The sequence below is a fragment of the Coturnix japonica genome, chromosome Z (genome assembly GCF_001577835.2).
Source record: "Coturnix japonica isolate 7356 chromosome Z, Coturnix japonica 2.1, whole genome shotgun sequence".
NCBI lineage: Eukaryota > Metazoa > Chordata > Aves > Galliformes > Phasianidae > Coturnix > Coturnix japonica.
In genome coordinates this window covers 23,047,188-23,071,547 of record NC_029547.1, presented here as the reverse complement: position 1 = coordinate 23,071,547, position 24,360 = coordinate 23,047,188, and the positions used below count along the sequence as shown (strand labels likewise).

Genomic DNA, 24,360 nt, shown 5'->3' with positions numbered 1-24,360 from the left:
CAAGAAAGACACTGCCTACCAAGATTTCTATGCTCCATTTCTATTCAATGTGCTTTACACACCAGCACTACTTAAAACAAAAAAGCTCAAACAGGACAGAAAAGCTGTTAAGAGATTTTTCTGAAACTGAAGTTTGACTTGAGTTTCAGCAAGTCAAGTCAAACTTAAATTTTTGTTTTGACAATTATATACCTGAACTTAAAAGCACAGTATTTATAACAGGCTGTAACAGGAATTTCAGGAAGGGCAAAACTGTCTCAAAATGTAAATCAAATATAGTTATGGTTCTTCCTTGTAAAATCTTACCTTGTTTTTTAGTGTGTATAAGGCTTTGTCTTGCGCACCATGTTTTAAACATTGTCTGATCCAACTGTGAATGGTCCAGTCTCTCAAGTACCAGCAATTCGGACTGTGCCGAAACCTGAAGGGTGATAAACAGTCCAGGTGACAATTGTTCTCTGAATGAGAATCACAGAAAAAAATAATCTGTAATCACAGAATCACAATGGTTGGGAGGGACCTCAAAAGATCATTCAGCCCAACTGCACTGCTAAGACAAGTATTCAACATTAAGTTGCACAGGTAGGAGTTCAGATTGGTCTTGAATATCTCCAGAGGAGACTCCACAACATCTCTAGGCAACTTGCTCCAGTGCTCGATGACCCTTGCTTTAAAGGAGTTCTGCATGCTAGTACGAAGCTTCCTATGTTCTTGTTGTCCACAAATCAATCATCAGTAGATTGTATTTCAGTACCTCCACCCTTCATGGTTTCAAATATTAATCTTTCTGTATTTAACTTTGCAGACAATCATTGCTCTCCAAAGAGCTCTAGTTGGCCCTTTAAGTAACAATACTCCGATATGCTTTAGTAGTTTGTTTGAAGTGAGAATCCGCTCTTTTCACAAATGCAAAATACTTTAAATTTCTCATTTTCCAGAAAGTCTGCTTCGTTTCCTCTGAGAATAGGAATACCATAAAATAATAGCTTGGTATATTTATGATAGCAACATTCTTCCCCTACCCCTCTGCATCAGCTGCACTAGCATTGCTCCTCATGGGCTTCTTTTAATCAGTTCTGAGACAGCTCGTGCCATAGATTCAGCAGTGTTCCCATGTAACTCACTCCAATGCTTAACCTTAAGTTCAGTCTCTTTTGTTTCATTTATTTAGAGATTTACTTCATGACTGGAAAAGTATTGACTAAAAACATACAGAGCTTTACCCCTGACAAAGTCTCAAAAAGCAATTACGAACCCAGTGGTAGGAGCTGCTGCCTTGATCCCATGATGAATTTCACACCTCAGTATCAAGAGGTACACACAACTTTTCTCAATTCAAATCGAATGCATGAAAACTAGATTTGGTCCCCAGTGCAGAAGGGAGTGCCACTTCCTGTAGTAAACATCAGTGACTGAGATAGGCTCATGTGCAGATGCTTGCAGCCTCGAGCCAAGCTGCAGCACCATTTAGAGGCAGGGTTGGCTCTTCCATCTGAGCGAGCATCCTTTCCAGAACATTTATCAGATTAATGTGGCCACCAACTCTGTTTTTCCCCCCCACTGAATCTCTGCATATCGTACCCCATGGCTAAGGGCTACACAGATTGCCAAGTCTGTAACAGGAATGCTTTTCCAGAGTCTACAGCATCCAAAAGACTTCAGTGCCAATAGCAGAGCTAAACAGCTACACAACGTCTAAATATACTACTTCTTCAGTGGCACATGAAAGCTCTCTCGTCAATTTGAATTTAACAGAAAAAGAAGAAAAGTCTGCTTTGAATATTAAATTATGAACATCCATTTTGTTGCTCTAATTGCTTTCCATTTTCTTCCCCCTGGAATTCAAATACTGGGCAAGCAAGAATATGTATTTGATTTCATTGAAGATCTGTTTCAATAATGCTTACAGGAAGCACCAATTACAGGAATTTGGATTTAATCATACATTGATGAAACAATTATCTAATTGCTAGACTCCTCCACCAGTCATTTAGGTCAAAGTGCAACACTAGCACCCAGCAACAAAGCTGTCCACATTCTTTTGAAGCTGCTTTACTAAATGGTTAATATTGTTTCAAAAGCGGAAACAACAATCCTATAAACACATAACACTGATGTTCTCAAAGACTTAGGCCTTTCCTTTGATATAACCATTATCGTCCTTCCTACAAATTTGTTACAGAAAGAAGTAAATGCTAAAAAGAAAATGAAGGTTTGAAAGGGTTTGAGTATTCACCTCTAAGCCAATGCATATTTAGTCTCAAGTATACTTATACTTAAGCATCCCACACTGAGACAGTGCACTCCAGGACCTCATACACCTTGGGAATGCTATAGCCTACTTTAACAGAGAAAGGCTTGTAGGTTCCCAGTCACACTTGGACAGTAAAAGATCAACAAGAACGTGGTGAGATCTACAAAATGTGATGAAACCAATCACAGAATCATAGAATGGCTTGGCTTAGAAGGGATCCCAAGCATCATCAAGTTCCAGATCCCCAACAGATCCTCAGTCATGACAAGTTTCTGGAATCAGTGTACAAAACTCAGGCACATATTGCAAGAACTCTCTAAAAAAGCTTTGAAGGTCTGGGAGCATGTGTGGACATGTTTATATGCATACAAATACTCACAGGACCTATCAGTCATAATTCTTATATGTTACTATAAACATCCACGGTTTTGGACTCCATCTCCATTGAGCTGGGTACTACAGAAACAGAAAACTCAAGGAGATTCCAAGACAAAGAATCTTCTAGTTAATTCTAACAATTCATTACCAAACATTTGCATGGGAATGAAGAAAGGGAAATGGTGCTAAAAAACGTCAACAAGAATCCACATACATGTATAGAAAATCCCTCAGCACTACACACTTCTATCAGCCTATGATGTAGAAGGAGAACTGGAAGTTAAAGAGAAATAAGAACAGTGAAATCTTTAATTGTGTCAATCCATATAATGCTGAGATGAGCTCTGCCTCTGTTCTATAAGCTGAGAAACCAAGAGTATCTGTTTTCACATCTGACCTAGGCAAACTAAACAAATGTTGTAGCAGACATTTTTATTTCAAATGGATCAGCGAAAGAATGAGACTGTGGTCCTTCACCACAAGACACAAAACAGGATATAATTACACAAGGCAATGTGTTCAGAGACAGATGAAAAGACAAAAGGAAGTTGAAACTACAGAAAGCAGAGGATTCAGAGTGAATTAAATAAAGGAAGCCTCTAGCAATTGCTGTGTGTTTAATGGAGAGACCAGGAGGTTATCTTGCAGATGTCTGCTGCTGGAACTCATTTTTCTGAGAACTAATAAAAACCTGAGAAGAACTAGGCTCTTATAATGCATTCAGAAAAAGCAAGGAGAAACATCCATAATGTTGTTAGGGGAGCTCGCTGTTGGTACACTTTCATGTGAACACACGAAGAATCAATATGGTGATCCTCCTCATCACTGAGAACATCTTGCCCCACATATAATGGAAAGTATAGTATCTGTAATACAAGAAGTTACTGAAATATCAAAATCACTGCAAATTTAATAGCACATGATGCAATACTACTAGAATTCCCCATTCAAAAATTGCTCAAGTGATCCAGTACAGAAACTTCATTTTCACAAAAACATTACTTTTTATTGCGTGATAATAACTATTATATAGAAGAGATACTACGAATACACAGTACAAGACAACCAGAGTATTTATAACCAAGCAAGTGCACACTTTCTCTTGCTCACAAACTGACCTATTAGGTTAAGAATGCATTCCTAGTTTAGTAATTCCCCGCACAAGGCCCCACTGCTAATTATTTACAGCAGTGCTGAAGTGCTCATGCTGCGTTAAAGAAACTGAACAATGGCAAAGTTTATCAGACGCTGAGAATGTCTTATGAAGTACTTTACTAACCCAGCAAACATTGGCGTTCTCCCACAACACAGAAATGCTCCGCATCATCCTTCTTTCTTTCTTTTAAATGGTCTTTCAGATTTGTTTGGTGCCATCAAGTGGTGATACAGTCTAATGCTACTTTCAGATACCTCCCATTTTCAAGAGACACAATATAGCAACAATGAAAGAGAAGCAATGGGGTCCCACACTGCACCCTTTCCCCCACATTAAAAGCTTATGTTGTTTTGGGGCAGCCACAAATGAGAAAGATTGTGAAGGAAAATCTGCTGGGTTACAGGGCAGCTGCTGCAGCTGATTATACTATCAGGAACAGCGCTACTGTATGGAGGTAAAGCTAGCTCAGCAGATTTCTTTGTTAAACAGACTCCTTTTTGCACTCTATGGCTTCCCTGAGGGTGTACTCAACTGCTGGTACTGCCAGAGGCTGTCCTTGTGCAATTCATAACGTCTTTTTTCTCCCATCTGTGAAATATAACAGAGCTTTTATTTGTCTAATATGTCTGACCTAATAAGGAAATATTTTGTTATGACTTACTGTGCACACAATAGTATGATCACTTAGGCCTCCAGATCTCTTACAGACTTTCTAAACTTCACCTGTATTTTGCTGTGCTGATTTTTAATTTCCATGTATGTAGGTTGCTCCAAAATCAATACTTCCTATTTGTTTTCATGGAAACTACAATCGATGCAAGAGCACAGAACACTGTTTGACAGAGCAAATTCTCAGCTACAAAATACTTGTTTTTCAACACAGGCATCTCCCTTAGCTATGCATTTTCACCACTGATGAACAAAAGCCTATATGCTGAACTCATCAAAAATCTGCACCAGCAGAGGTGACCCACTGCTGCTATTGCCACTGTTGAAACACCCCATCCTCTGCCTCGATGCACTCATATCCACTGCTTGGTCTTTAGAAACAGCAGTGGGTGACATTTTTTTCCACATGGAGAAATTCAGCGGCCCATCTTTTCTTCATATGCACCTCTATGTCAGATACCATTTTGTCAGACTGACCCTCTGCTGCCATCTGTCACAGAGCAACAACATGTACCAGAATATTGCAGGGAAGTTTAACCTCTACTGCCATAGAAGGAGCAGCCATCTGTAACTCTGTCAGTCAGCATGGGAGCCATTCCTTCTGCAGCAGCCCTCATATAAAACCACTTCCCTAACTAAAATCTCCTGTCCGATAATGCTTTCTTATGTGTTAGATTCTTAAACTGTCTTCTGCCATATTGCAAGTACAGAAATGGAAACAAAAGGACACTAAGTCCTCTCATTATTTCTAATATAGATCACTGAAATGCATTAATCTGCTTTCCTCAGAGTTAAAACCCCTAAGTTTCATATACTGTTAATGTACTAGTAGGTTCTGCTCCTAAGAAGGAGACCACCTTGGGACTACAGTAAATCTGTCCCATCCACTTTTCAGAACTCTCTGATTTAAGAATTAGAGAGAAGTAGAAGTTTGCGTGTTCATTTGCTTTAATTGGAAGAGTGCCGGATTTCTTCTCATCCCCTTAAAATTCTAAGAAGACTGAAAGTAAAATGTAAGGAGACTTCAAATGAAGGCAAAAAAAAAAAAAAAGGAAAAAAAGCATCCTAAGAAATATCTCTGAGAATCAGGAGAAAGCTCTCAGTGGAATGATTCCAAAGAAACTTCACATTTTACACAAGTCATACGGGGCTGTGAAGTTCCTTGGCAATGCTGTGGTTTTTACTTCACAGGCACGTTTTTTAAGCTACAGCACAAAATGATCAAACAGATTCCATGCAGGCTTAGCTTCGAAACTGCAAGGCTAAGGAAACGTCACCCTAAAGTCTCCCTTTGTGATTTCAAGCCATGGGCCCTGGGAAAAATCCTCTGCATTTTAAATTGCACCAGAAGCTCACGTCAGTGTCAAAGAGAAAATCTTTGCTGATTGTAATTTCCTCCCATACATGAAAGAAATTACTTCTCTATTTCTTTTCTGCCGGTTTTTGGGCAGGTTTCTGGTTTCTGGGCCAAAACCTTTCTTTGCATGCATCATTTTAAAAATGTCACATATAATCATGTAAGTCCTACAGGAAACACTTCATACGTTAACTGCTAACTCAAGTAAAAGCAGAGGGAACACTTAGGTGGTAAAATTAAAAAAACTCAAATAGTACACATAGTAAATTTATTTTTAGCTGATGATGTCTATATATTTACAGAAAGCATATGGATGCTTTGTAACAAAAGAAGTAAGAGGAGAGGTTAAAAAAAAGCTGACAAGTCAGCTATAATAGAGGGTAGTCTAATGCTTTGTGTTCTTATACAGGAAGCAGCATGCAAACTCCCTTTAAAAAGCCCAGCTTCAGCATTTGTTTCAATTTTTATTGACTGTCTACAGAGTTGATTGCTTCAACTAGAAAATTAATTCCTCTAAATTAAGCTCGCTCTACCTACTTACGAATGCACATTTCTTGCATAGTAATTTTTTATCCAGGAGATACACAAAGCTCTAACACTATTGATGAATGCAACCTCAAAACGGGCTCATTTCAGACTGTGAGAAGTGATGCTATGTTCTAAGATTAAGCCTGAACAAGAGACTTCCAAGAACGTTAGCAACATGTAGTCTTGTTTCCCAGATATACACATTCACCTTTTATTTCTGTTTATCCTGATGCTACAGTCTCATTTTTTTTCTTAACCTTTGCACTTGGTAATCCACATGAACTGGGAAGTGAGATGTTTTTAGTGGCAGTATGTACTACAAAGTCCCTTAGGCTTTTACAAGACCTTGTTCTAGTAACCAACCTTTCCTAATAACCAAAGGGACTGAATTCAACCCTCAGTAGTGTCAACACACCTATTTATGACATTGCGCAAAACAACCTTTCTGCAAAGAAAGCTCTCCTTTGCAGTCTTTTTAACATTGTCTATCACACACAGCAATCAACTACATGGTGGCCAGGATTTTGTGCTTCTTTTACCAGCCTAGCTACTTTTCTGACAGTGAGTTTTCAGAGTTGCTTAATGAAACGACAAGCTCAATTTCCAACAGAAAAAGCATTTCTACCTATTGTAATCAACCTCCAGCAGTACATCACTGAAAAATAATCTTCCTCTTGATAGATTTAAGGCATTCTTGTAAGTAAACAACAGTGACCAACATTAACATACTAAAAAGAAAAAAAATCCAATAGTCACAAACCCTAGTTATATGTCATAAATTTCATTTAAATGTTTGAATGGAGGAGCAGCTTTCTGCAGCACAAAAGAAAGGCTCTACTTGCATGTAAATTTAGAGAAGAACCACTCTAGAGGGTGAAAGCAACAGATCCAGAGCCTGCAGCAAAGACTGAAGTTACTGACTGAGATTCCTGGCTCTGAAACATACCCAAATTACTTACCGTACTCCCCTCTGCTGACTATCAAGGTAACAACTGCAGTAGCAACTCGTCCACCACGACAGGCAGTCACAAACCCTTCTAAAGCAGAGGGGAAAACTCTTTTAAACATCTTTATCAACCTCAGTATCTGTATGGGAAACTGTTAATCTGATTAACCATCTGAGGCAAGTGACGGGTCAGCTGCAGGAGCACAGGTGAAGGTAATTCAGCTGTGCTCCAAGAAGGGGTGGAGCTTGACTCCACCTCTCCTAGATCCCATTTAAGGGCTGACCACCACTAAGGTAGCATCTTACATAGGACTACTCCTAAGTAGATTTTCTACAGTGAGCCTTAATGTTGGTGAGCATCTTCACTGTGAGCCTCAACATTGGTGAGTCTTTCCTATATAACCTCTGGCTATCCATCTACTTTACCTTTGTATAATTACAACTGTACACCTTTGTATAATTACAACTGTACAGTATGCTATGTGCTTGTACTGAATTCCTCTAAACTTCATTCTAAGCTCCCAGCCAGGAAAAAGTGCAGCACAGACCCTGCGCTCCAAGAACATAGTACTTTTTAGGGCACCATTTACCCCTAGGAAAATCGTTCTAGGCTGCAAGACACATTCACTAAAAAGCTCCAGAAATATCCACCTTGATTCAGAATACTTCAAAACTACACACTACCTAGTAGGACAGCAATGGAAGCTCACTCCTGCAAAGTACATTTGCTTCCAACGTGAGCAAGGTTTTTTAGGTAGGCTTGGGTGAAGGTTCTTTCCTCCCTGTTGTTTTTAACATCAAGTTCAGTTCCATCAGTGCCTTGGCTTTCCTAATCCCACCTCTGCATGACCAGGTAGTATCCCTGTGTTCTTTCCAGGTGATACACCTGCAACCAAACTGTCAGTTCATAGCCAGAATCAGTGGCTGAGCACCAGATGAGAAGGCATGGCTAACATAAGGAGCTCAGGTGTAAGTACTGCACCTGAGTGACAAGAATGGGTGGAGCCTAAATCTACCCCTCTTCACTCTCGTTTAAGGGTTAGCAATCAAGGGAGCAGCACCTCTCTGGATAGAGATAATACTCTATTTGAGCTGTCATGGTTATTAGAAGGGGGGTAAGCCAGTTTTTATTCTTATATACGCTACTGACCTATAGTGCTTGCATTCCCATTAGAAAGCACTGTCATTGCCATTTTTTGCCATACACGGGCCCTTGCTTTTGCTGCCTGTACATGCCCTTTTCTTCTCTCCGTCTGACCAGCAGGTCCTTGCCAAGCCATGCCAGTTTCCTGCTGAAAGTGATGAAAAGATCATCTCCTTTTTTTTTTTTTCCTTTATGATCAAGAGAGAAGAATGAGGTGGACAACATTCAAAATTTACTTTACTTCCTGTTGCTTAGAGACACAGCTGCAGTGAAAGAAATAAAACAATGAGATGCTTTAATACAGCATTCCTATTTTTTTTTCTCTCTCTCAGGATAATAGAGGGTCTCTGGTGATTATGGGCTCATAACCCTCCATCTCTAGCAGTCTTCCGGGGAAAAACCAGCAAGAAAACAAGATTCTTCTCCTCCAGCTCGTGAGGAATCCATACTACTTTCATCACAAATCTGAAATTCATTTAAAGAATTAATAAGAAACTGGAAAATCTTCTATTAATAGTAAAGACAATAAAAAATGAAGAACTTTTCCCCGGACTACTGACTATAAAGGATATCACTTCTAAAATATATTTCTGATCAAAATATTCTTGGGCTTTTGCAGTTAAAAATCTTGTTTTGAATATAAATTCCATTGATAATCTAGTGGTTGAGAAGAAAGTATCATAGGCAGAGGAAAACAGAGAATGATGGGGTGAGCTGTTGCTATAGTGATTCTGATAAGATACTCCCTAGTGCTTTTCCTTGTCCCCATGCAACTCTAATGAAATCTAATTTACAGAAAGCTAACACTTGTATTAATTATATCTTCTCCTGGTATCTTGGCATAGAAAAATACAGATTAAGAACTTTAAAACACAGTAGATCTATTACTTTGTGGAAAAAAAAATTGAATCTCAGCAATTTAACTGTGTCACACTAAAACCTGCTGTATTAGAGCTCAACAGAATCACAGAATCACAATTACCCGGGTTGGAAGGGACCTCAAGGATCATGTAGTTCCAACCCCCCTGCCTAGCAGGGCCACCAAACATACACATTTACTAGATCAGGTTGCCCAGGGCCCCGTCCAACCTGGTCTTGAACACCTCCAAGGACGGGGCATCCACAACCTCACTGGGCAGCCTGTTCCAGGACCTAACCACCCTTCTAGTAAAGAACTTACCCCTAACATCCAACCTAAATCTTCCCTCCTTCAACTTAAAACCATTTCCCCTAGTCCTGCTATTATCAGCCCTTTCGAAGAGTTTACTCCCCTCCTGGGAGTAAGTTCCCTTCAGGTACTGAAAGGCTGCAATGAGGTCACCCCGCAACCTTCTCTTCTCCAGGCTGAACAAACCCAACTCCCTCAGCCTGTCCTCATAGGGGAGGTGCTCCAGCCCCCTGATCATCTTTGTGGCCCTCCTCTGGACCCTTTCCAAAATCTCCATATCTTTTTTGTACTGAGGGCTCCACACCTGGTCACAGTACTCCAGATGGGGCCTCACAAGAGCAGAGTAGAGAGGGACGATCACCTCCCTATCCCTGCTGACCACCCCTCTCCTGATGGAGCCCAGGATCCCATTTGCTTTCTGGGCTGCCAGAGCGCACTGCTGGCTCATGTTAAGTTTCTCATCTATCAGGACCCCTAGGTCTTTTTCAGCCGAGCTGCTCTCAAGGACAACTCCTCCCAGCCTGTACAGGTGCCTGGGGTTCTTCCGGCCCAAGTGCAAAACCTTGCACTTTGCCGTGTTGAGCCTCATTAGGTTCACCCGAGCCCAGCTTTCCAGCCTGTCAAGGTCCCTCTGAATGGCATCTGTTCCCTCCACCGTATCAACTGCACCACTCAGCTTGGTGTCATCAGCAAACTTGCTGAGGGTGCACTCCATTCCCTCATCGATGTCATTAATAAAGATGTTAAAGAGCACCGGTCCCAAGACAGACCCTTGAGGGACGCCGCTCGTTACCGGCCTCCACCTGGACATAGAGCCATTGACCACCACCCTCTGTCTGCGGCCTTTCAACCAATTGCTTATCCATCTAGTTGTCCACCCATCAAATCCACCTCCCTCCAATTTGGAGATGAGGATGTGATGGGGGACCATGTCAAAGGCCTTGCTCAGGTCCAGGTAAATGACATCGGTCGCCTTCCCTTCATCCACCAACGCCGTCACTCCATCATAGAAGGCCACAAGATTAGTTAAGCATGACCTTCCCCTGGTGAAGCCGTGCTGGCTGTCTCGGATCACATGCTTGTTCTTTATGTGATCAAGCATGTTGTCCAGGAGGATCTGTTCCATAATCTTCCCAGGCACAGAGGTGAGACTCACCGGCCTGTGAGAAACAGAAAGTCAGTTCTGTTGGAATTATTACTCATCTATCTGAAAACGTCTTAATTTAATAGCTGTAAGAAATGGAATAAAGTACTATTCAGTTTGCTACAATTTTACCAGCTCAGTTTTACCTGTGATTATTTCAACTAACTCTCCACATGCCTGAAAGACAGTATACAAAGTATCAACTAGGTATACTTTTTCAAAAAGAAACATCTATGAAAGCCTGTTTCTAATTTGAGATTCATGAAATCACCTTCATAATTGGACGGCAAGTTATTTCTTACCAGAGAGCTACTGCTTACTAGATACATATTGGAGGCAGGTCTAAATTGGTCTCCGATTTGCTCTGCCATTACAGTGGGTTAGAGTTTGCTCGCCCAGTTCCCACCTAGCAGTTTGGATGCAGAGTTGTTGTGAAGTTCAAAGATGTGAGAATCCTGGCTGCCAATTAAGTCTGAGTACTCACAGAGTACTTCAGTCTTCTCCATAGCTGTTCTAGACAGTTTTCCTTTCTCATTTAGCAGAGAGGGTACACTCTCTTTGGCCTGTCTCTTCTAACCTGTGTACCTGCAGAATTTCTTCTTCTTGTTTTAACATCAATTGCCAAGTTCAGTTCCATCAGTACCTTGGCTTTCCCAATCCCATCTCTGCACGTGTGGACAGTATCCTCGTGTTCTTTCCAGGTGACACTTCCTTGTTTCCATCGCCTGTACGTACCCTTCTTTTCCCTCAGTTTGCCCAGTTAGGCTTAAGAATGGAGTAATTTTGACATCGTAAACATTCCTTGAACTACATTCTGGGACAAATCCTTACCTAGTCCAAAGAGACAAACTGTTCATCTAAGCCTCAGTCAGCTGGGTGCCCAGCACACAACATATGCACAGGGATCATGATGCACTAAAAGACTTGCTAATGGATGAAAATGGAAAATAAATGCTGGCAAGAGAGCACACATGCAGCTATTTCTGAAGTGACCAACATCATTTTTAAGAGATCTCTTCAAGCTTTCAAACTAGCATAGCAAATGGGAAACAGACAGCTGAAAAAGCCTGGGGACATGCCAGAGTTCTAGCAAGTAAGGTAAGGGATATGATAATAAGGAGGTAAAAACAAGCTGATACGAGGACTTTGGACTTCTATCTAAGTGTTAATATCTCTGCCACATCAGCCGCCCCCCCCCCCCCCAAAAAAAAAAAAAAAAGAAAAAAAAGAGTACATAAGGGATTGTTCTGTCCATGAACTGAATATTTACTGAGTAAAGGACAGAGATGTAAACCAGGGTAGCCAGGAGCCTGCCAGAAGGAAAATTAAAGGTAGCTGAGCAGAGTGATGGGAGTCCTTGGTACACAGACACACTGAAAATGCAACAGGCCTCATTCCAGCAGACAGTACAGATATATCACCTGGAGCGTGAAGCTTTAAAAATAGCTCACTATTAAAGTAGCTTTTTTTTTTTTTTTAAAGTAGATACTGAATTTTCTGGTTTTTTTTTTTCCCACTTTGCTAGTCGGCATGTTACATTCAGAAATTTGCTCAAAGAGAGAGAGAGAGAAAGATGGAGAGAGAGAGACAACCTCAGAAATCACCCCCAAGAAAATGTTAAACTATGACCTTTGCTTATCAGTGCCTCTATTAAATTACAGCACAGAACTGTTCTGCAGGTCTTTTTGCAACACAAACTTCTTTTCCCTCAGGAAATAAAACAGTTTTTCATAGGCAGGAATGTACATGATCCAGAGGTAAGCAGCAATGCAAGATGGATAAATGTATCTACTTTTTTTTTTTTTTTTTTTTTAACCCCCCTGAACATTTTGGACATTCTGAGTAAAATGAAAGTAAAAAGAAAAAAAATGATTCATCAGAATCAAGCAACATTAAGTTAGCATGTCAAAATTCTTCATTACTCTGGCCAAGAAGAAATCTACAACTCTATGGATATAATCAGGTAATTTTCAAAAGAGCTTAGTCGCTGATTGTTCAACACACATAATCAGACCTACCAAAGCACAAATACCCATTTGAATAAATTAGAACAGTCATACTCCCAACTACTGTGTGCTAAAGAAAAAAAATACGTATCTCCCTGACAATTGATTTTGTTACAGTCATTTTGTCCATGATTATATGTAACAGATCAAGAAAAGATTGTATCAGTGACTGAAGCACTACTCCAACCTTTACCAAGTTCCTTTCAACATTCTTCCAATTTCTAAAAGCATTTACATTCCAGAACCTGCATCACTTCTACTGTCGGTTGCTACATACCGTGCCACAACATGCAGAAATACACAGAAGTTGACAGAGCACAACACAATACATATTCTTTTGGATTAATCCAACTGTCTCTGCTTTTACCAGGAAAATACAGAACACTTTTTTTTTTTACCACTGGGAAGTCTAATAAGATGCCTGACCAGAGCATGTTAATCTTGAATGCTATTTGGAATCTAACAAGCTTGTATACAATGATTCATTTAAAATTCAGATCACGTGGGTTTTCCCTTGTACTGAACTAAACAGAAGGGAAGCTCCCATTGAAAAGTGCATGCAAACCTTCTATTTCAACTGTGACATAATGCAGGAAAAAAGATTATAGTGCCTTTGTCCTTCTCTCCATCAGCTGACACCACAAAACCTGCATACGATTTGTCACCATTCAACAGCACTGAAAATCTTTTAAGAAAAGATGGTGCAGAGGGGAAATCTCATGCAACGGAATACCTGAGAGATGTTTTGGTTCCATCTCTGCTTTCTCACATCCTGCAAGAGTTGGTATGCAATCAACAATGTCAGCTAACAGCCTGTATGTTTGTTATCAGAACTCACATGAGACTGCTGGAGAATTTTTCTTCAAGGATTGAAAAATTGCAAGGAAAGAAAAAAGAAAAAGACAAATAAATAAATACCTTCCCATGCTAATCTACTGTAATGTAATCTGGATATTTCAAGCACTTAATGGATCGCCAGTTCCACCTCTTACAAGCACTTTGTTAGTTAAAGTAAGAGAAAAACAAAACAGAAAATCCTGTGTAAACCCAGGTAAGAGGACCAGCTTTATAACATGAACATTCAATCCAACATATATTTTAACAGCTTTGATAAGATACACAACTCTGATACCCATCATCAGGACACTAGAGAGCCAACACTACTTTTATCTAGATTTCATCTCTGGCTTCTAGTTTAAATTTCTCCAGAACAAAATTTACAAAGTCAAAATCTCTTCGTTTTAAAAACCTACTTCTAATAAAACACTTGTTCTTATTTCAGAAGTTCGTCCACAGCTGCTTATACATTTCAATCCATAAACAGCCTGATTCATTTGAGAGAAAAACATCACTAATGGTAACCAAAACTTCTCCTAAATTTCTTTCAATCTCTCATTTACTACTGAACAAAGTAAGGCATTCACAGCCATCAACTTTCCAAGAAATGCTTCACCTGATTTGGAAAACTTCTGAATTTTCACTCACTTCTAAGTTTTTAAATTGAGGCATTTAATGTAGTTAGGATTTTCCCTACGTACAGTGGCACAAAACTATATATTTCCCAAAGGATAAATGTGCTACTTTCCTTAACTTTCTTCACTATTTTATACATTGCTCATGCAAGCAGATGAAGTTAAAATGTCTTGACCTTTTCATTTTCATTTGAATAGTTACCTCCACTGCTTCTTAAACCACTTGTGGAACTAAGCAGTGAGACTCAGTAAAATCCGATAAAAATGTTGTTTAGTTCAGCTTGACAATGAGTAATTTGTGACTGAAAGCAGCAAGAAACAATGCTTCACTGTTCTAGTAAAAAGATGAATAAAGACAAATACTAAAAATACATACAAATAGTAAAATCTTGATATCTTGTGAATCTGCTCATTTCTCCAAATAGAAACAAGACTTCCTCTATTGATAAGGAAGTATTAAATGCAAAAGATATTCAGATATATGCTTTCCATATTACATCTAATTTAATTAATGTTTACATAATCATTAAAATGTGTATGTTTGCAGAAATGTGATACTTTTATTCAAATTTATTTCTTAAGAAAATTAACTAAATAAATAAAAGCAGCACTCTGGTAAACACTTCTTTCTTTTTAAAAGATTATTAATGATGAAATTTTATCCTGCAAATGAATACCTATTAACCTGATATGTAAAAATACAATGGTCTTCTTGGTCAGTAAAAGCAGTTCCAAATTTAGTACAATCATTCCAAACAAAAATCAAAATAGCTTCAAGAGTTATCGGAAAACAACAATATGGCTTCCCTTCAAAAGATTTAAAAAAAAAAAAAAATTATAAAATTTTATTATAATCTTTTATTTGAATTCAGGTTTCTTGCTTGCAGATTTACAGTGAAAACAAATTCAACATTTCAAATAGTTCTAATTCAAATCAATCTCCCTGCAGTAAAACAACTCTGGTCCATAGCACATTGAAACTATTCTTTAAAGCTGTATTTCATTGCTGGTTTTTTTTTTTTTCTGTTTAAATTTCTATCAATCAATCAATAAATATTTGCACTTTAAAGGAGTGATTCAGGTTGACAAGTACAATAACCACCACGTCAATACTTCCCAACAAAGGGATCATCACAGTCCTGTATACAGTTGTAAGCCTAATAAAACTTCAGTATTTTATAACCGTAGTGGCAATACTCTACTTACTTGTAAAAGACTGTTTTACTACCTAATACTACTTAAAGTTATAATAGGAAGAATTCAAAAGAAACAATTCTTCAGTACACAGGTTTGGACCTACAGTCTGGCACTGGCTGCCAATACTATTCAGGAGCTGTAATCAAACCTGAAGTTCCTTTCAGGGGAAGCTGGATGGGGTTAATTCTCAAGTGTATCGTTACAATTATTTGTCATCAAAGCCAGCCAATGAATAGTCTCTGCATGTGTTTGTGTTTTAAACTCTGAAGCATTTAAAAGGCCTTACTCTGTTCTGCTCATCTGTATTCATATGAACTGCTCACTCTTTACATTTTTGGCAGCAACATAACCTCTGTCTAGACTTTCAATATTTCTAAAATATAATGCACAGTCTGTCTCCAGCTGGGCTTCTTGCTGGTGCAGGAACTTATGAAGGAAAAAACAAAAACAAAACAAAACAAAACAAAAAAACACAAAACCACCAAACTTTAGAATGTCCCTTGACACAGCAAACATCGTCTTTATTCTGAGAATTTGTCAAACCCTTACACAGTGATGCAGCCTTTTCTCCTTCAGTGTATAATGAGTACAACATTCAGCCAAAATCTAAATACTTAGTACTCATATTATACTTCACACTATTTCCAATACTATATACTATACAGAATGCTCTGAGCCACTGGCAAGAAAGATGCCTGCTGAATGATACACAAATTCTTCTGAGAATAGTAATGAAACTTTTCTGCCAGTACTAAGAGCAAAATGCATCTAGAACCACAGAATCATAGAATTGTTTGAGTTGGAAGAGAACTTTGAAGACCATCTCATCCAACTCCCCTGCAATAAACCTAGTCACCCACAGCTAGGTCAGGCTGCCCAGCCTGACATGGGCATCCCTGGCGTCTCCACAGATGGGGCATCTACCACCTCCCTGGATAAGTGTTCCAGTGACTCACCATCCTTACTGTAAAAAATTTCTTCCTCAGATTCAATCTAAACATCCTCTCTTTTTGTTTGAAATAACTTCCCCTTGTCCTATAACAACAAAACCTGATAAACTGTCTGTTCCCTTTACACACTGAAAGGCTGCTACTGGATCTTCCCAATGCCTTGTCTTCTCCAACCTGAACACCTCGAGCTTTCTTAGCCTGCCCTTGTAAGCAAGGTATTCCTCCTCTTTAATCATTTTTGTGGCCCTCTGGACGTGCTCCAACAGGTCCACGTCTCTCCTGTACTGAGGACTCCACATCTGGATGCAGTACCCCAGGTGAGACCTCACCAGTGCAGAGCAGAGGTGCAGGATCACTGCTGTTGCCCTGCTGGCCACACTTCTTTTGATGTAGCCCAGAATACAGTTGCCTTTCTGAGCTGTGAGGGCACATGTCCAGCTTCCCACCCACCACTAGCTCCAGCCCTTTTTGGCAAAGCTGTGATCCAACCTTACTCCCCCCAGACTGTACTGACAGTGGGGTCTTACAAGAACCCAGGTGCAAGACTGCTGTCTACGTCTCTCTGGAAGGTATCCTGTCCATTGGGCACATCAACCACATCACACAGCTTGGTACCATCTGCAAACTTGCTGAGTGCGCACTCGTTCCTACTGCTGATGTCAGTGGGACATCCATGTTGCAATCTGACCAATTTTATCATGCTATTTATTCCAAAATTATTGGAGATTTTTCTCCTCTGATATTAATACATAAATGCACTTCACACAGTAATCTTACTTTCCCCTGGTTTTAAATATGAAGAGCTTTTAAAACCCAAATTCCTATCTCTCTTGAATTTAGGCAATGTACCATAAAAAAAGATTACTGCTGAATTGAAGTTTTCTAACTTTTTCCTCTATTTCTATGCAGTGTCTTGAAATTTTTATCTAGTTTCTGCAAAGCTTAAAGGACAGCCTTTATAAAAGGCCAGATGAGCTACAAAAAGCAGATGACCGAAAAGATCTGCTACAGGAAGAGATCCTTCTAAATACCTTCCAGTGTTACACCTTTATGGACTGTTAAATCAGCTGATTGCCACTGAAGTTTCAAACACTGCAACTCTCACATCTAAAAATCAGATATGTGGATACAGATAATACAGGTGAAACTTGTTTTACACAAGTCATTGGAGTAACTGATACAGTAGCACTTCAAGGATTCAGCACTTTTTCACACATACGGAAACTGCTGCTATCCTAAAATCACCTCATTACTGCAATTAGGCTTCAAAAATACCACTTTCTGCCATGAAAGATGTAATGGAATGCCTAAGAACTTCTAATAGTTTGATACAGGAACACTTTTTTATTATAATCAAATACTGCTTCCAGTATCAGTCAAGTAAAGTAAAAAATTCCAATGAAACTGAACAAGAATTTGGAGAGCACATCCACACACAAACATCTGCACTTTACAGACAATATTTATATTTTTTTTCCTATGCTGAGGTCATGAGTTCAATGCAATTAAAAAACCTCCCAAGGAATCTCAACATAAAATTTCTGCAATAGCTTTCAAACACATTGAAAACCATAAAACATATATACTGAATCAGCAAGCTACCTCACTATAAAACTGCCATTATGCTAATGTTTTGATCATCTGAAAACCACCCTGATGTGAGAAATAGTGACATTTCAATGAGACAGGACGAAGTAAGGCTAACTGCAGGTCTTTGATCTAGCAGAAAGTGCATTCTGATTAGTATTTCTACTGAGATCCTAGGAGATGAAAGGATTTTTAAGTCTGACAGTTAGGGTGGGGAGGTATTCAGAAGAGAACAAAAAGAGGAGTACTGAAAGCAGGTGATGTCATGCCTTTACCATTTTACTGACATGCTCCACAGTGTTGCCTAGTAGTTTCCACATAACTATTTTCGAGAGCTCAAGATCCTCTGTGGAGACAGTATGGCTAGATATTCACTGTTATAAATGTACAAGAAGTTGAAACAGGACTAAATATAACATGTATATTGTGCTTTGTGGCCTTGAACACATCATAGTGATACTCCAAAATACTACATTTCAAAACTATGTCCTGCCTGACATAATAGAAGAAAAGCCCACTTACAAACTCTGGCACACCTGTCTTAAGGAAAAAATAAACACACAGTGAAAATGGAAACACCGCTGCTCTTCTCCTGAATCCTCCCACAGGCACAGTTTGCCCTTTCATATCAGAAACATAAACTTTTAAGGGCTTTGAAAGTGACTACCCTTCAACTCAGACTGCCAGAAACATGCCACACTGAGGACAGACATTGAAATCTCTCCTTTACACTCTACAAGTAGTTATGATGAGAAACACAGGACTCTGGGGGCATCTTGCATTGCTACATCCAAGCAAATGCACGTATAGCCAGTTAACCAGGAAACATACATGCCATTTGACCACAATGGATTTGTGTGCTTTGGAAAACAATAAAAACTTTTTCAGTGATACCACTTTTCTCTTTTTACAGAAAGCTCACTGTCATCACGGAACAAAAAACTGTGCTTTGAACTGTTTTTCATTAAGGAAATAACAAACTAGAAAAGGATTTCTTGACAAAGCTTCTCTATTCCTCGACTCCCTCTCTTCTACCTCCTCAAGTCTCATGGTGTAGCCTCTTTTGCAGAACTCCGTGACAACATCCTCTCAACTGCCAAGAGATATCTTTATAAATGTGTCCTTTATCTGAACTCTAGCCTAAGCACAAAATGTAAAGAATAATAAAAGGGACCTTGTGGGTACCAGCCACATCTTGTATTTCCTGAAGCTAGCAAACTTATTTTCATTTGAAAGAGAAGCTTATGTTATAATTGGGAGTTTTACATTTTCACATGAATTACAGACCTCTTTATCCTCTATTTCACTACCTGCATGCTAATGTGCTTTGACAATAGTTCCATGTAACATGCTGGAATGAAGTCTCCTGGAAAACGGATGATAACATCACCAGAAGATTAAACATTTTTACAGCAGAACCAAGCAACACTACAAGGAAACATACAAGAAAAAATCCAAGTACAGAAGTTTGACACATTGGTCCCCCTCTATTTTCTCCTTATCAGCTACTAAAATTCCTATCAATTACAAATGATCATACTTGATGCACGAATAACTAACCTTACTAACTGGAGGAGAATTATAGCCTAGAGATGTTGTAAATGACTGCAATTATTTTGAACTGCAAACCTCTTCTTTACAATGTGCTCTTAAGGATTAAAAAAAACTGTATTTTAAGCTGAGGTAGCACGAGGAAGATACTTATGTTAGAGATTACCACTCTATTTTCTTCTTCTTACTACAGAAGATTTTTGGTATTTCTAAGTTTTTGCCACTCTCTAAAATTCCTGTTTTCAAGAAGGAAGAAAAAGCTGTAAAGATACCTTACATATGAACATCTAATTCTACTATCAGGATTTTACCTGATGCATTTTGAGGCTCAGCAATTAAACAAACTATCAAACCTTCCTCTTGGCTGTCTTGATGCCCCAACTCAACCAGCAAGAACTGGAGTCTCTGTGGCACATTTCATGTAATGAACTTCAAGAATGCTAAAACAAGATACTAGCAGTGCATCTGTAAAATCAATTTAAAAAAAAAGAAAAAAGAAAAAAAAAAAAGCAGTCTTAAGCAGACTTGATTGTCCTGTTTTCTTCTCACCCGGGCTTGCTGAAGAACCCAAGAATGATTTCTAAATTTCAGATGACAGAACAAATGAAATTTGGCCCAGAAGTAACTTTTTATGAGCACTTTTTATGAGATTATTCTTCCTCCTTTTATTTTATCATTGTAAGGTATCACTTGTAATAGCAAACTGCATTCTTTTGTATACAGGCTGAAGCTGAGAATCATGGATCACAGAAATGTAGGGGTCGGAAGAGACCTCCAGAGATCACCAACTCCAACCCCCTGCCAATACAGGTTCCCTACACCAGGTTGCACAGGTAGGCATCCAGGTTGGTCTTGAATATCTCCAGAGAAGGAGACTCCACAACCCCCCCAGGCCAAAGGGGGTTCAATGAACTGAGGTTCAGTTACTGCTCAGAAATACCGGAAGATCACAGAGATCTTAAGTATCACGCAATCGTGCACTTACCACTACGAGTCTACTTAAAGCATCCATACCATAAACTTCTTCATTAAAGTAACAGCAACTGTTATTTACATATAACCACATGGCATTGTTTGTAAACATGCTTTGTAAATATCACTTTGATTTTATCAGTTACTTTTTTCACAAAGTATGTAGTCATCCATGAAAGTACCAATCTATTTTAGAGATCAGCGAGGTTTACTGCCCTCTCAAAGTCAATATTGAGATGTATTGACCTGAAGCTAGCAAGCAATCTGATACTAGCAGCAACAAAAACTAGTAGCAGAAAACCCTAACAATGCCTGCAATAAGGTTAAGGTAGTTTATCTGCAACACAGAGAACAAAGATTTTTTTTAAAAAAGCAACAAAATCATGCTCCGCTTAGCCTTTATGTCTTGTTCATTACCACAGCAATCCAGTTTACAGTTCTGTTCATTCAAGCTAGTTTCCCTGCACTCACACAATGCATATAGCCATTTTAATTATCAGTTGAAAGACAAAAAAGCTTGAGAAGGAAATACTGTAAACAGATGTAACTCCTAATAACAGCAACATCCATAATTTAAATAATCACTGGAAATAGTTTTAGCTGATCAGAAGCTCAGACTAACATGCCTGGCAGAATTTAATGGCAGAGGTCTGGAAAGATAATAGCCAAAACAAAGGGGAAGTTAACAAAAAGGCCCTTGGGTGTGAGTTGAAAGATATCAGATGCATGTATTTTTACAGCACATCAAAGGGTCACGATCTTAAAAGGTCAAGACTTTATGATATTTATTTGTATTCCTGAAAGTTCATGTTGGAAATAAAGACACTTACTTGTAAAGGTAATATTCAGCTTGATCCACTTCCTCTCGTGAAGAAATGTTGTCAACAAACTGGTTAAAAAATAAGAAATGAAAGCTTAAGACGGGGGACTTATCTAGCACATTAGAAGAAAATATCTCTTGGATAAACACAACACATTTGTTCTGCACATTTATGTATCTGACAATAATGGAGGTCTTCAAGACTTCAGTTGCTCCTAATCAGGTTTCTTCTAGGCTGCAGAAAGTAAAATCTTTCTAAACTCAGCCAACTTTCCCCAAGCTATAAGCAATGCTGCATATCATACATGGAGACAGTCTGAGAGCCATGTCCCGTGTACAGCATAGTACACACTATTTTGCTTGCTTTTTTCTACTTTCTTAAATCATATCCCTTGAGCTTGCATTCCATTACTATTTTTTTAACTAATTTTCAGTGAGTCTCAGTGTTTGTTTGTTTTCTTTCTAAAAGGCTTTCTTTTCCCCTTTGCCTTTTTTGTGCATTCATACTATAAATTCTGAAGGATAACGGCATCTTGTATTTTACCACACATACAAATAACAGTAAGAAAAAGAAATCAACCTCCATGCTGCTAAGTACAACTTTCCTTCCACTTAAAACTTCACAAAATTCCCTGTGCTATCAACTATAAAAGCAAGGTTTTCAATCAGACTTTCTCCTATGGTAAGAGTGAATCTTCTATTCTGGTATGTTCTACATGAGCATAAAGTTACACAGTGCCTTTAGCTCAGAATACATAAACATGTTAGGAAGGTCAGTGCTTCTCTTTAACCTAAGAATAAGCTAAAAATAACAGTTTAAGCTGACTGGTACTTGTTCTTTAATTTCTTAACTTTCCTTGTATATACGTACATATAGATCTCATCTCTCAGTATGGCAACAGCATGCCTATGTACTTTATGCTCATTTTAGAAAATTTGTATTTTATGTGAGTTCCAGGTACAAGAAAGGGAAGCTGTCTGAAAATCTAAAAATGTCACTAATCCAGTGCAGAGGTCAACCCAAAGCAGAAACATGAGGAGGGTACAAAGTAAATTTGATTAAGTAGTAAAAATGAGAAGAACATCCGTTTCCTCTATGGAAAGCCAATAATCAAGGACATTCAGTAACTGCACAAATTGTTCTGTGACTCTATGGATAGTAGTGCTAACGATTCTAATTACAATTAGTGTACCAGAACACCATTACCACAGTGGTGATTCAGAATGTAGGCAATGTGCTAACACATGGCATTCCCTTCAAACCTGGGTTCTTATAAAGTGAGGACATTAACACTCTCACTAATAAAGACAGAAAACAAAGAAAGGGATTTGTTTAATAACGAATTATTAAGAAGTGTAGCTCACTAACAAAGTCAAGCCCAGCCTTGCTGAGAAAAAGTTCTATTTCAGCTTTGAAGACACAGTAGTCCACGTTCTAACTAATGAGCACAAAGAAACAATAGAACAGTTTTATACAGCAATTTAACAGAATAACAAGACATTTACGTTCCCACAGCTCACAGCAGAGGTGATATCATTTATATCCTCTGAGCTCCCTTGATTTCATAAGCATTCCATTGTCATTTCCATCACTTCATGATTGAATTTATTTTCTTACCCGGGCTATTGTCAAAGAGCTGACAGGCAGCTTTCTTTCATAGGTTCTGTCCATTAAGTTGGCTAATTCAGCTAGAGAAAAAAGAAGAATAGTATCTTGAATCAACTGATATTACAGAAATACTTCCAGAGTTATCATGTAACATAAAACAGCTGGGGCTGTTCAGCCTGGAGAAGAGAAGGCTCCAAGGTGACCTGATAGCGGCCTTTATTAAGGTACCTACAGGAAAGAAGGGAACAAATTCTTTAGCACCATCTGTTGTGACACAACAAGGGGAAATGATTTCAAGGCTAAGGAGGTTGGAGATTTATGCTAAATATAAGGAAAAAGTCTTTTATTGTGAGGGTGGTGAGGCTCTGTAACAGGTTGCTGGGAGATGTGGTAGATGTCCTGTCCCTGAAAACTTTCAAGGCTAAGCTGGATCAGGCCCTGCATAACCTGATTGAGCTGTGAGTGTTCCTGTTCACTGCAGCAGAATTGGGCTAGAAGACCTTTAAAGATCCCTTCCAAATCTAAGCATTCCATGTTTCTATGAATATAACCTGAGTATGTTATTGAAAATATGAAATTAAATTGATTCCTTATCAATATCTCATTTTGAAGTTGTATGAAAATAATATTTTCAGTTATTTTTAAATATACCAACAGGAAATAACTTGTGTAAAGGTTCTCAACCTTATAATGTCTTGGACGAGGTAACTAATATAACTCATCTCAAAAGCCTGAGCAGATGCCCTGAAAATTCATGTTTGCTTTCAAGCTTCACACATGCTGGACAGTGCCTTTGTTATTTGTCCTTTCTTCTTTGATAAAACAAGGAAACACAAAAACAAGCCATACCATACTCATATACCCCACAGCAACGAACAGCAGGTCAGAAGAAATTCTGTTAATCAAACTGGGCACTGTGCCAGTGCCTTATTAACTTAATAGCATTTTGCTTCAGCGATCACCTAACAGTATTAAATTGACCATGCAGGAATTTTAAGCTTTTGACTGTTGAACAGGTAGATTAACACTGAACTTCACGAATTTAATCTATAGTTTTAGTTATGTACTATAACTGGAAACTGATGACTCAGGAACTAAGCTGTTCATATAGCTGTTAGGCTCTTATCTTAGACAAGAACTGATGACATTCAATCCATAATATTTAGAGACTTGAACCACACTCTCTTCTTTCAGATTTCCACACACAGGAATCCGGTATATTATCTGTATCATTAGCACTGCCCTTCCTTCTTTGCATTCCACAGCTCCTGGATCAGTCCCATTGGCTGCAATGCAAGAGCCGATGGCTTGGCTTGTTACAATTCATTTTCCAAAAAGGTCATCTGACCTCAATACCTGAAGTGAGCACCACATCAGAAATTACTAAACCATTTATTCTGGCAATCCTGGAAATGACAGAAAGCGGCACTGTACCAGTAACTATAGAAGTGA

The 24,360-nt window shown here is 38.7% G+C and overlaps 1 protein-coding gene across 3 annotated transcripts in view; it reads right to left on the bottom strand.

Moving 5' to 3' along the window:
- Positions 1 to 24,360, bottom strand: part of MRPS27 (mitochondrial ribosomal protein S27) — a 44,498-nt gene that overhangs the window by 15,057 nt on the left and 5,081 nt on the right. For all 3 annotated transcript variants that reach the window (XM_015848842.1, XM_015848841.2, XM_015848843.2), the window contains exons 3-5: positions 22,918 to 22,988; positions 21,310 to 21,368; positions 307 to 421 (exon numbers count right to left, since the gene is read on the bottom strand). In XM_015848842.1, the coding sequence (XP_015704328.1) occupies positions 307 to 421; positions 21,310 to 21,368; positions 22,918 to 22,988 (245 nt within the window). The remainder of the gene's footprint in view (positions 1 to 306; positions 422 to 21,309; positions 21,369 to 22,917; positions 22,989 to 24,360) is intronic.